This window comes from Anarhichas minor, unplaced genomic scaffold, assembly GCF_050575085.1.
Source record: "Anarhichas minor isolate MPS153535 unplaced genomic scaffold, ASM5057508v1 ptg000065l, whole genome shotgun sequence".
NCBI classification, from domain to species: domain Eukaryota; kingdom Metazoa; phylum Chordata; class Actinopteri; order Perciformes; family Anarhichadidae; genus Anarhichas; species Anarhichas minor.
Window position 1 is genome coordinate 412350 of NW_027466511.1, and position 14513 is coordinate 426862.

At 45.0% G+C, this 14513-nt stretch overlaps 1 protein-coding gene across 1 annotated transcript; it reads left to right on the top strand.

The window, feature by feature from the left end:
* Positions 1-104: 104 nt before the first annotated feature.
* noc3l (NOC3-like DNA replication regulator) lies at positions 105-14434 on the top strand. Its single transcript, XM_076078300.1, has 21 exons — positions 105-265; positions 1004-1208; positions 2269-2392; positions 2486-2640; positions 2735-2803; positions 4559-4683; positions 4769-4930; positions 5110-5203; positions 5283-5458; positions 5570-5698; positions 5838-5969; positions 8419-8499; positions 8567-8667; positions 8752-8824; positions 8909-8972; positions 10334-10405; positions 10484-10665; positions 10761-10889; positions 11629-11726; positions 11818-11902; positions 14015-14434. The coding sequence occupies exons 1-21, from the start codon at positions 257-259 to the stop codon at positions 14123-14125; spliced, it is 2376 nt and encodes a 791-aa protein (XP_075934415.1). The 5' UTR covers positions 105-256; the 3' UTR covers positions 14126-14434.
* The last annotated feature ends 79 nt before the right edge of the window (positions 14435-14513 follow it).

Here is a 14513-nt window from a genome sequence, read left to right on the forward strand (position 1 = left end):
ACTTAATAAATCTAATATAAACGGTTGTCTGTTTCCTGTAATCGGACCTCCGGCCGCTGGGGGCGCTGCTCACCGTCAGTCTGCTCGAGTACTTCCGGGTTGTCGGTCTGAACCCGGACTTCCGGTCAGCACGCGTGTGGAAACAAGCTGCAGCTATTCCAGCACAACACAGCGACACGTTTAGTCCACACACACCGGAGAAGTTGGTCAAAGTTCGGCCTGAAGCTGCGGAGTGAGACGGAGAGTATCTGCCGCCATGGGTCCGGTAAGTTCACACCGGAGAACCGTTAAATCACCGTTAAATGTGCACGTTACCGTGAGGTAGAGCCCGTTAAAGTCTTTACGGTCTGATACCACACTCCGGAGACAGAACCGAGGCTTTAACGTTCTGGAGCTCACAGAGACACAAACACGTGATGAACGTGAAGTTTTAACGGGACATGGCGCGTGTTGTTATTAATGAGTTGATGACGTCAGCTGTGATTATTGATTATTGATCAGAGATATTAGATTAAAGGACTCTGATGAATTCAGACTAAACCTAACTGAAAAATAACTTCAATGTTTTTTTTTGGACATTTTAAAGACTCTTAGTTACACAAATGACACACAAGAAGTTTATAAAATAAATGAAATATAATATGAATAATATAATTAATGTAGTGTTACTCAGGATAGAATAAACACAATCAGCTATTTTATTTACTTAAGAAGAAACATGAGCAACATAAACTGCAAAGCATTGTGGGAGAGAGATCAACTCATCAGGTTTAGTTAAACCTGATCCTGTGAAGCTGGTTATCTACTCGTTAATCAATCAAGTTTATCAATCTGGTTATGACACATTCACATAAAGGGGCGGGGCTTAAATCATCTGAACCAATCACAGACAAGGACCAGTCTGATGTCCTCAGATAATTTCATAAATAAAGATGAAAAACATATCAGAAATATTAATCTCTGCCCCCCCCCCCCCCGTCCTCTCTTCCTCCTCCCCCCCCAGCCCCGTTCTAAGAAGCGTCGCCCGACGTTCCGCCGTCTGTTGAAGACGAGCGGTGTGAAGCTGGAGAACAAGATGAAGAACCGACAGATGAAGCAGCAGAACGTCGCTAAGAAACAACGTAAAGAGCAGAAGAAGCTGAGAGCGGCGGTGAAGGACGCCGTCATCAGGACGCCCCGCCCACTGGAGACGTACAGGAAGAGACCCGGTGAGGAGGTTCTCCCACCAGCGTCGGAAATACACGAGGGCAAAGGGCAAAACTGCCCCTAAGAAATATAATTTTGCCCCTGATATCACTAGGAGAGGGGCAAAAAATGCCCCCGAACTTTCTAAACTAATAAATAAATGGAGCGCTTCTTAATAATCAGACCTGTGACTGCGAGACTGCGGTCAAGTCAGCAGACACTTACATGTTAGTGCACCTATATGCTGACATTCACGGTAAACGCATTCAAATGGCACAGATCGGGAGCGAGCGAAGGACTTTGAAAGTTAGCGGAAAGATTAACGTGAGACAACATCCGGTTTGCTTCAGACGAACATCCGGTTTTCAGAATAAGATGTGCGTAAAGTGTCTTTATTCTTTGATTTGAGGGTTGCTGGAAATGAATAATACCTGACTGACAGTCAATTAAGATATTTTACTAAGCAAAAACTCTGAACTGAATTTGTACCTTCAAATGGCACATTTTTTTAATTTTTAAGGTGCTATAAAAATGTTTTTCTCAAAAATTCCACACAATGACTGATGTATATGTTCAGGACAAAAATAGGTAATATCACAATATTTGAGGTGGTACAAACATATCTTTCTCAATAATTCCATACAATGACTGATGTATATGTAATCAAGGCATCGTTGACTTAATAATTGTTAATAGTTGTTTAAAAAATTTAATAATAACAATAAATACCCACAAAGAAATAAGAATAAATTTGAATATGATTGTCTGATTTATGTTAGTTTTTTGTTAAAAAAATCTAAGAAAACACTTTGAATCTGTAGACTACTGCTAATAGTCTTATTATTGCCATTTGATGACAATTGCTCATATATTGTAAGCCTAAGTAAGTATATTTATTATTTTGAACAACGGTTAAATGTTATTTCACAAGTTTCAAAAAGTGCCCCCAATTTTTTGAAAATGCCCCTGGATTTCAGTCAGTGGGGGGCAAAGATTGCCCCCAAAAAAATATGTTAATTTCCTACCCTGTCTCCCACAATGCACTGCTCTGGGCCTGTTCTCACCTGATCATGTCTCTCACAGAGGAGGAGCAGGACGAGGAGTTTCTGGAGAGTCTCCCCATGGACATGATGGAGGAGGACGACGTGCAGCAGATGGCCGCCATGGCTCGCCACGCCTCCTTCATCACTAGAGACCTGTCATCATGGTAACACACACACACACATATGTAGGAATCACAGGTGATGATCAAAGGCAGTCAGACTGAGGTGTGCTTGTTTCGGGCGGTGGGGCGTCTCAGCGGTCCGGTGCGCGGTGCTAAGAAGAGGAGCTCTGAGGTGGTCCGGGGCTACGAGAAGGTTCCCAGGAAGATGAGGAGGACGGAGGAGATGGAGGTGATCCACCTGCTGCCCATCAAGGACCAGAGAGGAGTCGTCCCACAGAGCATGGAGAGAGGTATTGATCGTGTATTGATCCTCTATTGATCTAACTTATTTCATTAAATATGAGTTCTAGTTGTCATTAATGAAATCAATGTGTGTGTTTGTAGTCATCATAAAGCAGCCGGAGGAGGAAGAGGAGGAAGAGGAAGCTGCTGATGAGCCGGAGTTTGAAAACGGTAAGAGTTAATATCACAGATAAGCTTTTCTGTATTAAATATGAAGTCATTAGAATGAACCGTTAATAACACAAGTGATATCCTGATCGAGACCAACTTAATAAAGTTATTATGATAAACCTTAACATGAATAATATTTTACTATTTTTAATTAACACCTAAATTACATTTATAGTAATTCACATCAAATAGTATAGAGCTAATAGTATCTGTAGTATCGTTACTAACGGTATCTGTAGTATCGTTACTAACGGTATCTGTGGTATCGTTACTAACGGTATCTGTGGTATCGTTACTAACGGTATCTGTGGTATCGTTACTAACGGTAGCTGTGGTATCGTTACTAACGGTATCTGTGGTATCGTTACTAACGGTATCTGTGGTATCGTTACTAACGGTATCTGGTATCGTTACTAACGGTAGCTGTGGTATCGTTACTAACGGTATCTGTGGTATCGTTACTAACGGTATCTGTGGTATCGTTACTAACGGTATCTGTGGTATCGTTACTAACGGTATCTGGTATCGTTACTAACGGTAGCTGTGGTATCGTTACTAACGGTAGCTGTGGTATCGTTACTAACGGTATATGTGGTATCGTTACTAACGGTATCTGGTATCGTTACTAACGGTAGCTGTGGTATCGTTACTAACGGTATCTGTGGTATCGTTACTAACGGTATCTGTGGTATCGTTACTAACGGTATCTGTGGTATCGTTACTAACGGTATCTGTGGTATCGTTACTAACGGTATCTGTGGTATCGTTACTAACGGTATATGTGGTATCGTTACTAACGGTATCTGGTGTATCGTTACTAACGGTAGCTGTGGTATCGTTACTAACGGTAGCTGTGGTATCGTTACTAACGGTAGCTGTGGTATCGTTACTAACGGTATCTGTGGTATCGTTACTAACGGTATCTGTGGTATCGTTACTAACGGTATCTGTGGTATCGTTACTAACGGTATCTGTGGTATCGTTACTTACGGTATCTGTGGTATCGTTACTAACGGTAGCTGTGGTATCGTTACTAACGGTATCTGTGGTATCGTTACTAACGGTATCTGTGGTATCGTTACTAACGGTATCTGGTATCGTTACTAACGGTAGCTGTGATATCGTTACTAACGGTATCTGTGGTATCGTTACTAACGGTATCTGTGGTATCGTTACTAACGGTATCTGTGGTATCGTTACTAACGGTATCTGTGGTATCGTTACTAACGGTAGCTGTGGTATCGTTACTAACGGTAGCTGTGGTATCGTTACTAACGGTATCTGTGGTATCGTTGCTAACGTTATCTGTGGTATCGTTGCTAACGGTAGCTGTGGTATCGTTGCAAACGGTAGCTGTGGTATCGTTGCAAACGGTAGCTGTGGTATCGGTACAAACGGTAGCTGTGGTATCGGTACAAACGGTAGCTGTGGTATCGGTACAAACGGTAGCTGTGGTATCGGTACAAACGGTAGCTGTGGTATCGGTACAAACGGTAGCTGTGGTATCGTTACAAACGGTAGCTGTGGTATCGTTACAAACGGTAGCTGTGGTATCGTTACAAACGGTAGCTGTGGTATCGTTACAAACGGTAGCTGTGGTATCGTTACAAACGGTAGCTGTGGTATCGGTACTAACGGTAGCTGAATGTATAACGACGGTTTAAAAAGGTGTTGAAGTCAATGAACCAGGATTCTGGGTTAAATATGTAGACTCTCATGATCTTAAGAGGATCTCATGATGAACTTCCTCCTCAGAGCCGGAGGACTCTTCAGCGCTGACAGCAGAGCAGAGAGAGCAGCTCAGAGTTCACAAGATCAACGAGAGGAAACTGTGCATCGCCCGTCTGGGATCAGCCGTGGTGTCGGACCCCTACAGTAATGTAAGCCTGCACTGAGACTAGCTGATCTGAGACCAGACCCTGTGTTTAAAGGAGCAGTCTGATGATGTAACATTTGTGTGATCAGATAAAGCGAGTGAAGGAGCTGCGTGGGATGCTGATGGAGTCAGACCCTTCTGTGGCGGTGACAGTCAGGAAGCTGGTGATGGTTTCTCTGATGGAGATCTTTAAAGATGTCGCCCCCACCTACAGGATACGTCCTCTGACCCCCGAGGAGAAGGCCTCCAAGGTAACCAGCATCAGTGTGTGTTTGAGCAAAGGTTCATCGGGTGGTTTGTGTTTGACTCTGGACTTGTTGGTCCTGACTCTAGACTTGTTGGTCCTGACTCTAGACTTGTTGGTCTTAAGTTTAGACTTGTTGGTCCTGACCTGTATCTGATGTGTGTCATGTGGCTGGTTGCTCTGCAGGTGAAGAAGGACACTCAGCAGCTCAGAGACTTTGAAGAGGGTTTGGTGAGTCAGTATAAGTTTTACCTAGAGGACCTGGAGCAGACCATCAAAGGTACACAACCACAGTAACACACACATTCACAGACAGAGGATCCAGGTACCACGTCAGTGTGTCTCACCTCCACCTGTAGACTGGAAGCAGACGAAGAAGAAGCGCAGTCAGGCGGTGGGTTTCCAGTCGTACCTCGGTCTGGCTCAGGTTGCCATTCGTTGCCTCTGTGAGTTGCTGCTCGCTCTTCCTCACTTCAACTTCCACAACAACATCATCGTCGTCCTTGTTCCCCTGATGAATGACTCCGTCAAGCAGGTGAGTGTCTGTGTTACAGGTGTCAGGTATGTGTTGTGATGCGTTCAGGTGTCTGTGTGTTACAGGTGTCAGGTATGTGTTGTGATGCGTTCAGGTGTCTGTGTGTTACAGGTGTCCGGTATGTGTTGTGATGCGTTCAGGAAGCTCTTCCAGCAGGACAAAGAGGGCGGGGCTTCCTTGGCCACTGTGCGGGTCATCTCCGGCCTCGTCAAGAGCCTCGGCTTCAACGTCAGACCTGAGGTAACGAATCAAACACACCAACAGTGTGCTGATGTCACCTGTTTGATAGTGATGATCATAGTGATGTCAGACCCCCCCACTGATGTAATGCCCCCCCCCCCCCCCCCCCCAACACACACACACACACACACACACACAGCTGCTGAGGACCCTGCTCAGTCTGCGGATAAAGGAGGTGCAGATGAAGAAGGACATCGAGGACACGGCACCAAAGAAGAAGTTCATGAACAACAAAGAGAAGAGGAAGAACCTGTCCAGGATGCAGAGGAAGGTAAATGAAGCGCACCTGTCTGCTTCTCTCTGTGAACTATAGCGTGAACGGATCGCACCTCACACGGTGGTAACTCCCGTCAGTTATCCGACCAACTTTAGGGAGCTAGTGTCCCACAGAGATGTCGGAACAACACCTTCGGCCTGTTATCTCACCCCGTAGCTGAGTCGTTAGGATTTCAGAATGATTGTCTTCCTGAGAGTCTTGTACGGCTACGCCCTCGGCCCTCTCATAGGATGTAACCCTCACACCCAGTATGAATAGTTACGTACATCGTCTGTACTTTACTATCGCCTATTTCTCACCATTTATGACTAACACTGCCAAGTCTTCACCCAGAGAACTCACCTTAAGCTCCTCTGGTAGAGTCGGTCGTCACCTGTGTATCACAGGTTTCAGGGACAGGAAGAGGGTCACTATTCTAAAGAACCAGAGTCTGTAGTTTGAATCCCAGTCACTTACAAAGGGTAAGGCTGTGGTTTTATTAAAGTGTTTTCACAACCATTTCAACTCAATGAAACAATCTCAGCGGTTCAGAAGCTAATGCTAACAATCCTGCATTAACAGGCTCTTTCGCTGTGAGTCTTTTCTTTTTCTCACGCTGTCTTCTGGTAGCAGAAGTGTCTTCCAGTCCCCTCCAAGGGTGTGAGACCTTTAAGCCTAGTCTTCTTATTAAAGAAGCATAGTCCAGACTTTCTCTGAGTTCTGCTGCTGCCTTTTATGCTCGTCTGAGGCTGGCACCTCCCTCAAAATCATGCGTCACTCACACATGAGTGCTCCTGTTCTTTGGTCAGCCACAGAATATACCTGTTTGATCCTGTTAGAACAGGAAGGATCATATACGGTTTGAATGACTGTATTACCTAAAGCAGGGGTCACCAACCTTTGAAACTGAGAGCTACTTCAACGGTACCGAGTAGTACGAAGGGCTACTTGTTTGATACAAACGTCCTGAATAACAAAGTTGCACAGATCACCTTTTAATAATAATAATGTGTGAAGAGACTGTCTGATCACATGTCAATGTTAATTATTCCTCACAATAATTATTAACAATGATTTCCACAACATGATGGTAGGAAACACATATATTTAAACATTTATTTCTGTTATTCTGTTTCAACATTTGAAGGTCAGAGGTATCACATCTCTGATATTTTTGTAAATATCTTTCTTGACAGTTTTGTATGAATAAGCACATTTGTAGCATTTGGTTCAAAGTCACACCCGTTATATTTTTATAAAAATGATCCTAACATTTTCTATGAAATCATTAACTGTCATATCTTCACATCATGTCTCGTTGGTACTAACCACCACTTTTGTAACATTTTTGAACAAATCAACTCTGTCCCATGTTTATACAAATCATCAGTTATGAATGTCCTGTGTTGTTTGGCTTTGGAGCGGATGACATTTATGATCTTCACGACAGGAGTCATCACATGATCAAAGCCGGTTACTTTTGCACACAGCGCCTGCTGGTGAATGATCCAGTGGTAATGTAGAGATTTTGGGAAGTCTGGGTCACCTTTGCATTGCGCAATGAAGCCTGCATGCCGGCCCGTCATGGCGGGAGCCCCGTCTGTTGTCACCGACACCATTTCTAATGGTACCTTTTTCTCCACGAAGAAACTAGTAAACAGTCTCGTCTATAGCCGAGCGGAGGATCCAACCCTCCGAGGCGCGCGAGCGTCTTCGGGCGCCCGCGTTCAAACCTCTAGTCTGGCGCTTTTCAGTCGGATTGCTTTGCCTCGCCTCTACCCCCGCCACCCAAGAGTTGTTGCCCCGCGGCCTGTTCCGAGGACTGACGGACCTGACGACGGGGTGCGCTCGCGGCGCGCGTCTGGCACCAACGGGAAGCGCCCGCCATTCGGAACCTGAAAACCTAGTGCAGTACGGCAGCCTCTTCCTGGCTGTCCGCTGTGCGCCTCTGGGTACCCAACTCTCTTATGACAAGAAATATTGTCATTTTAAAATCTACAATAATGCAAGCATTTTTGATAAAAAATTAACAGCAACTAAAATGTTTAGATGGAGCTCCATGGTGACTTATGCTATTTTTAGAACATGCCTTGCGGGCGACTCACGTGGTCCCTGCGGGCGACCAGGTGCCGGCGGGCACCGTGTTGGCTACCTCTGACCTAAAGCGTCTATGCAGGTTACATGTTTAATCACTTATATCATGAAATAAAACCGGTTATATGCGTTAACGGTTATACTTTCATATTTTTCTACAATCTTCTAACCGAACACACGCACCTGTACAGCTGAAAGTAACGTGTGTGTGTGTGTGTGTGTGTGTGTGTGTGTGTGTGTGTGTGTGTGTGTGTGTGTGTGTGTGTGTGTGTGTGTGTGTGTGTGTGTGTGTGTGTGTGTGTGTGTGTGTGTGTGTGTGTGTGTGTGTGTGTGTGTGTGTGTGTGTGTGTGTGTGTGTGTGTGTGTGTAGTGGAAGAAGGCTGAGGAGAAGTTGGAGAAGGAGCTGATGGAGGCTGAAGCCTCTGAGAGCAAAGAGAAGAAGATCAAGCTGGTGAGTTGAAAGCAGACAGAATACATTTAAAGTTTAACAAAGAACCTAAACTCTTCCTCTTCCTCAGCACACAGAGACTCTGAACATCGTCTTCCTCATTTACTTCAGGATCTTAAAGAAAGCTCAGAAATCTGTTCTTCTTCCTGCTGTTCTGGAGGGACTGGCTAAGTAAACACACACACAGAGACACACACAAACAGAGACACACACACACACTACTGTAGTACTGACTGTGATGTCACTTCCTGTCAGCTTTGCTCACCTAATCAACCTGGAGTTCTTTGACGACCTGCTCAACGTGCTGCAGAACCTCGTCCAATCAGGAGTGAGTATTCATTTTGACCCCGCCCCCTTAACGAGCCAGAGTCAGACCGACCAATCAATTAACTGATGGTCCTCATGTCAACAGGGTCTGACCAATCGGGAGAGTCTCCACTGTATCCAGACGGTGTTCACCATCCTGTCAGGACAAGGTCTGTCTGTCCTCATGTCTGTCTGTCTCTGTCCTCATGTCTATCTCTCTGTCACAGGTGTCTGTCTCTCTGTCCTCATGTCTGTCTCACGTGTCTGTCTCTCTGTCCTCGTGTCTGTCTCTCTGTCTCTGTCCTCGTGTCTGTCTCTCTGTCTCAGGTGTCTGTCTCTCTGTCCTCGTGTCTGTCTCTGTCCTCGTGTCTGTCTCTCTGTCTCTGTCCTCATGTCTGTGTCTCATTCCTCATGTCTGTCTCTCTGTCCTCGTGTCTGTCTCAGCTGACTCTCTGTCCTCGTGTCTGTCTCTCTGTCCTCATGTCTGTATCTCTGTCCTCATATCTGTCTCTGTCTCAGGTGTCTGTCTCTCTGCCCTCATGTCTGTCTCTCTGTCTCAGGTGTCTGTCTCTCTGTCCTCATGTCTGTCTCACGTGTCTGTCTCTCTGTCCTCGTGTCTGTCCTCATGTCTCTCTCTGTCTCAGGTGTCTGTCTCTCTGTCCTCATGTCTGTATATCTGTCCTCATGTCTGTCTGTCTCAGGTGTCTGTCTCTCTGTCCTCATGTCTGTTGCTCTGTCCTCATATCTGTCCATCTGTCCTCATGTCTGTCTGTCTCAGGTGTCTGTCTCTCTGTCCTCGTGTCTGTCTCTCTGTCTCTGTCCTCGTGTCGGTCTCTGTCTCAGGTGTCTGTCTCTCTGTCCTCATGTCTGTCTCAGGTGTCTGTCCTCGTGTCTGTCTCTCTGTCTCTGTCCTCATGTCTGTGTCTCATTCCTCATGTCTGTCTCTCTGTCCTGATGTCTGTCTCTCTGTCCTCGTGTCTGTCTCTCTGTCTCAGCTGACTCTCTGTCCTCGTGTCTATCTCTCTGTCTCAGCTGACTCTGTCCTCATGTCTGTCTCTCTGTCCTCATGTCTGTCTCAGGTGTCTGTCTCTCTGTCCTCATGTCTGTCTCTCTGTCCTCGTGTCTGTCCTCATATCTGTCTCTCTGTCCTCATGTCTGTCTCTCTGTCCTCATATCTGTCTCAGGTGTCTGTCTCTCTGTCCTCATGTCTGTCTATCTGTCCTCATGTCTGTCTGTCTCAGGTGTCTGTCTCTCTGTCATGTCTGTTGCTCTGTCCTCATATCTGTCTCTCTGTCCTCATATCTGTCTCAGGTGTCTGTCCTCATGTCTGTCTGTCTCAGGTGTCTGTCTCTCTGTCCTCATGTCTGTCCTCGTGTCTGTCTCTCATGCCTGTCTCTCTGTCCTCGTGTCTGTCTCTGTCCTCATGTCTGTCTGTCTCAGGTGTCTGTCTCTCTGTCCTCATGTCTGTCTATCTGTCCTCATGTCTGTCTCTGTCCTCATATCTGTCTCTCTGTCCTCATGTCTGTCTCAGGTGAAGTCCTGAACATCGATCCTCTCACCTTCTACTCTCAGCTCTACAGAATGCTGCTGAGGCTCCACGCAGGTCAGAGCTCACCTTCACACTTCCTGTTCACTGATCCTCCATGACATCACACTCACAGCTGCTGTCCGTCTGTCTCAGGGGTGCCCAATGATGACATCATCATCGTGCTGCGCTGCCTGGACGCCATGCTGACCCGCCGCAGGAAGCACGTGAGCCTGCAGAGGGCGATGGCGTTCGTGAAGCGTCTGAGCGTGCTCAGTCTGCACGTGCTGCCCAACGCCAGCGTGGGGGTCCTCGCCGCCAGCAGAGCCACCGTGCACGTGAGTGTGTTCATCTACAGAGCCGTATAAGTACACAAAGTACACCTTTATTTACTGTGTGTGTGTCTGTCTGTCTGTCTGTCTGTCTGTCTCAGGCGTTTCCTAAGTGTGACTTCCTGTTGGACAACGAGGTTCAGGGCAGCGGCTTCTATCTGCCGGAGCTGGACGAGCCTGAACACTGCAACGCCCAGAATACGGCACTGTGGGAACTACACACACTGCGGGTACTAATACACACACTGTGGAAACTACACACACTGCGGGTACTAATACACACACTGTGGAAACTACACACACTGCGGGTACTAATACGCACACTGCGGGTACTAATACGCACACTGCGGGTACTAATACGCACACTGCGGGTACTAATACGCACACTGCGGGTACTACTACGCACAATGCGGGAACTACACACACTGCAGGTACTAATACGCACACTGCGGGTACTAATACGCACACTGCGGGTACTAATACGCACACTGCAGGAACTACTACGCACACTGCGGGAACTACACACACTGCAGGTACTAATACGCACACTGCGGGAACTACACACACTGCAGGTACTACTACGCACAATGTGGGAACTACACACACTGCAGGTACTAATACGCACACTGGGAACTACACACACTGCAGGTACTACTACGCACAATGTGGGAACTACACACACTGCAGGTACTAATACGCACACTGGGAACTACACACACTGCAGGTACTAATACGCACACTGCGGGAACTACACACACTGCAGGTACTACTACGCACAATGTGGGAACTACACACACTGCAGGTACTACTACGCACAATGTGGGAACTACACACACTGCAGGTACTACTACGCACAATGTGGGAACTACACACACTGCAGGTACTAATACGCACACTGGGAACTACACACACTGCAGGTACTACTACGCACACTGCGGGTACTAATACACACACCTGTCCCCCGTACAGAGACACTACCACCCGGTGGTCCGGAGGATGGCGCTCCATCTGTCTCACGGAGCTCCCAGTGACGGCTCGGCGTCTCTCGGAGTGGAGCTGAGCCGCAGGTTCGTCTTAAAGGGACAGTACCCTCATTTTATGTCTTCATGTTCTTCTAAACGTGCTTTTATTTCACCGGTGTGTTGACTTCCTGTCCAGGTCTCCGGTGGAGCTGTTTAATCTCTACAGCGTCAAGGACATGACATTTAACCCCCCTGTAGCTCCGCCCGGCAGCAAGAAGAAGGTACACAAATCTAACACACCTTCATCCGTCTTTACTCTTAAATCTAACACACCTTCATCCGTCTTTACTCTTAAATCTAACACACCTTCATCCGTCTTTACTCTTAAATCTAACACACCTTCATCCGTCTTTACTCTTAAATCTAACACACCTTCATCCGTCTTTACTCTTAAATCTAACACACCTTCATACGTCTTTACTCTTAAATCTAACACACCTTCATCCGTCTTTACTCTTAAATCTAACACACCTTCATACGTCTTTACTCTTAAATCTAACACACCTTCATCCGTCTTTACTCTTAAATCTAACACACCTTCATACGTCTTTACTCTTAAATCTAACACACCTTCATACGTCTTTACTCTTAAATCTAACACACCTTCATCCGTCTTTACTCTTAAATCTAACACACCTTCATACGTCTTTACTCTTAAATCTAACACACCTTCATACGTCTTTACTCTTAAATCTAACACACCTTCATACGTCTTTACTCTTAAATCTAACACACCTTCATACGTCTTTACTCTTAAATCTAACACACCTTCATCCGTCTTTACTCTTAAATCTAACACACCTTCATACGTCTTTACTCTTAAATCTAACACACCTTCATACGTCTTTACTCTTAAATCTAACACACCTTCATCCGTCTTTACTCTTAAATCTAACACACCTTCAGCCGTCTTTACTCTTAAATCTAACACACCTTCATCCGTCTTTACTCTTAAATCTAACACACCTTCAGCCGTCTTTACTCTTAAATCTAACACACCTTCATCCGTCTTTACTCTTAAATCTAACACACCTTCAGCCGTCTTTACTCTTAAATCTAACACACCTTCATCCGTCTTTACTCTTAAATCTAACACACTTTCATACGTCTTTACTCTTAAATCTAACACACTTTCATACGTCTTTACTCTTAAATCTAACACACCTTCATCCGTCTTTACTCTTAAATCTAACACACTTTCATACGTCTTTACTCTTAAATCTAACACACCTTCAGCCGTCTTTACTCTTAAATCTAACACACCTTCATCCGTCTTTACTCTTAAATCTAACACACCTTCAGCCGTCTTTACTCTTAAATCTAACACACCTTCATCCGTCTTTACTCTTAAATCTAACACACTTTCATACGTCTTTACTCTTAAATCTAACACACCTTCATACGTCTTTACTCTTAAATCTAACACACCTTCATCCGTCTTTACTCTTAAATCTAACACACCTTCATACGTCTTTACTCTTAAATCTAACACACCTTCATCCGTCTTTACTCTTAAATCTAACACACCTTCATACGTCTTTACTCTTAAATCTAACACACCTTCATCCGTCTTTACTCTTAAATCTAACACACCTTCATACGTCTTTACTCTTAAATCTAACACACCTTCAGCCGTCTTTACTCTTAAATCTAACACACCTTCATCCGTCTTTACTCTTAAATCTAACACACCTTCATACGTCTTTACTCTTAAATCTAACACACCTTCATCCGTCTTTACTCTTAAATCTAACACACCTTCAGCCGTCTTTACTCTTAAATCTAACACACCTTCATACGTCTTTACTCTTAAATCTAACACACCTTCATCCGTCTTTACTCTTAAATCTAACACACCTTCATACGTCTTTACTCTTAAATCTAACACACCTTCATCCGTCTTTACTCTTAAATCTAACACACCTTCAGCCGTCTTTACTCTTAAATCTAACACACCTTCATCCGTCTTTACTCTTAAATCTAACACACCTTCAGCCGTCTTTACTCTTAAATCTAACACACCTTCATCCGTCTTTACTCTTAAATCTAACACACCTTCAGCCGTCTTTACTCTTAAATCTAACACACCTTCATCCGTCTTTACTCTTAAATCTAACACACCTTCATCCGTCTTTACTCTTAAATCTAACACACCTTCATCCGTCTTTACTCTTAAATCTAACACACCTTCAGCCGTCTTTACTCTTAAATCTAACACACCTTCATCCGTCTTTACTCTTAAATCTAACACACTTTCATACGTCTTTACCTGTCAATCAATACGACTCGTTAATCGATCATATTTTCATTTGTATATTTATTTATTCCTTCAGGACCGGTTTGTGTTCGGAGCGACGCTGCTGGACGCAGAGCTACAGAGACGAGCTGAGAGAGTCCTCACTGTGCCCGAGGAGACAGAGCTGGACTTTACTACAGCACACTGACTCACTCTCACTCTCACTCTCTCACACACACACACACACACACACACACACACACACACACACACACACACACACACACACACACACACACACACACACACACACACACACACACACACACACACACACACACACACACACACACACACACACACACACACACACACACACACACACACACACACTTCTAATCATACGTTCATGTTTCAGGTTCAACTTGTTCTTCACATTAAAATACATATTTTATTGTTATTTCTAAATCTCCTGTTGTACTTTGATTGTGTGAGTAAAGAGTTTCTGGTAATACTGTGTTGACTCCAGAGTATTAATACTTCTGATACGTGAAACAAAGGAACATCTGGAGATGGCGAGAGCTTTACTTGTTGTT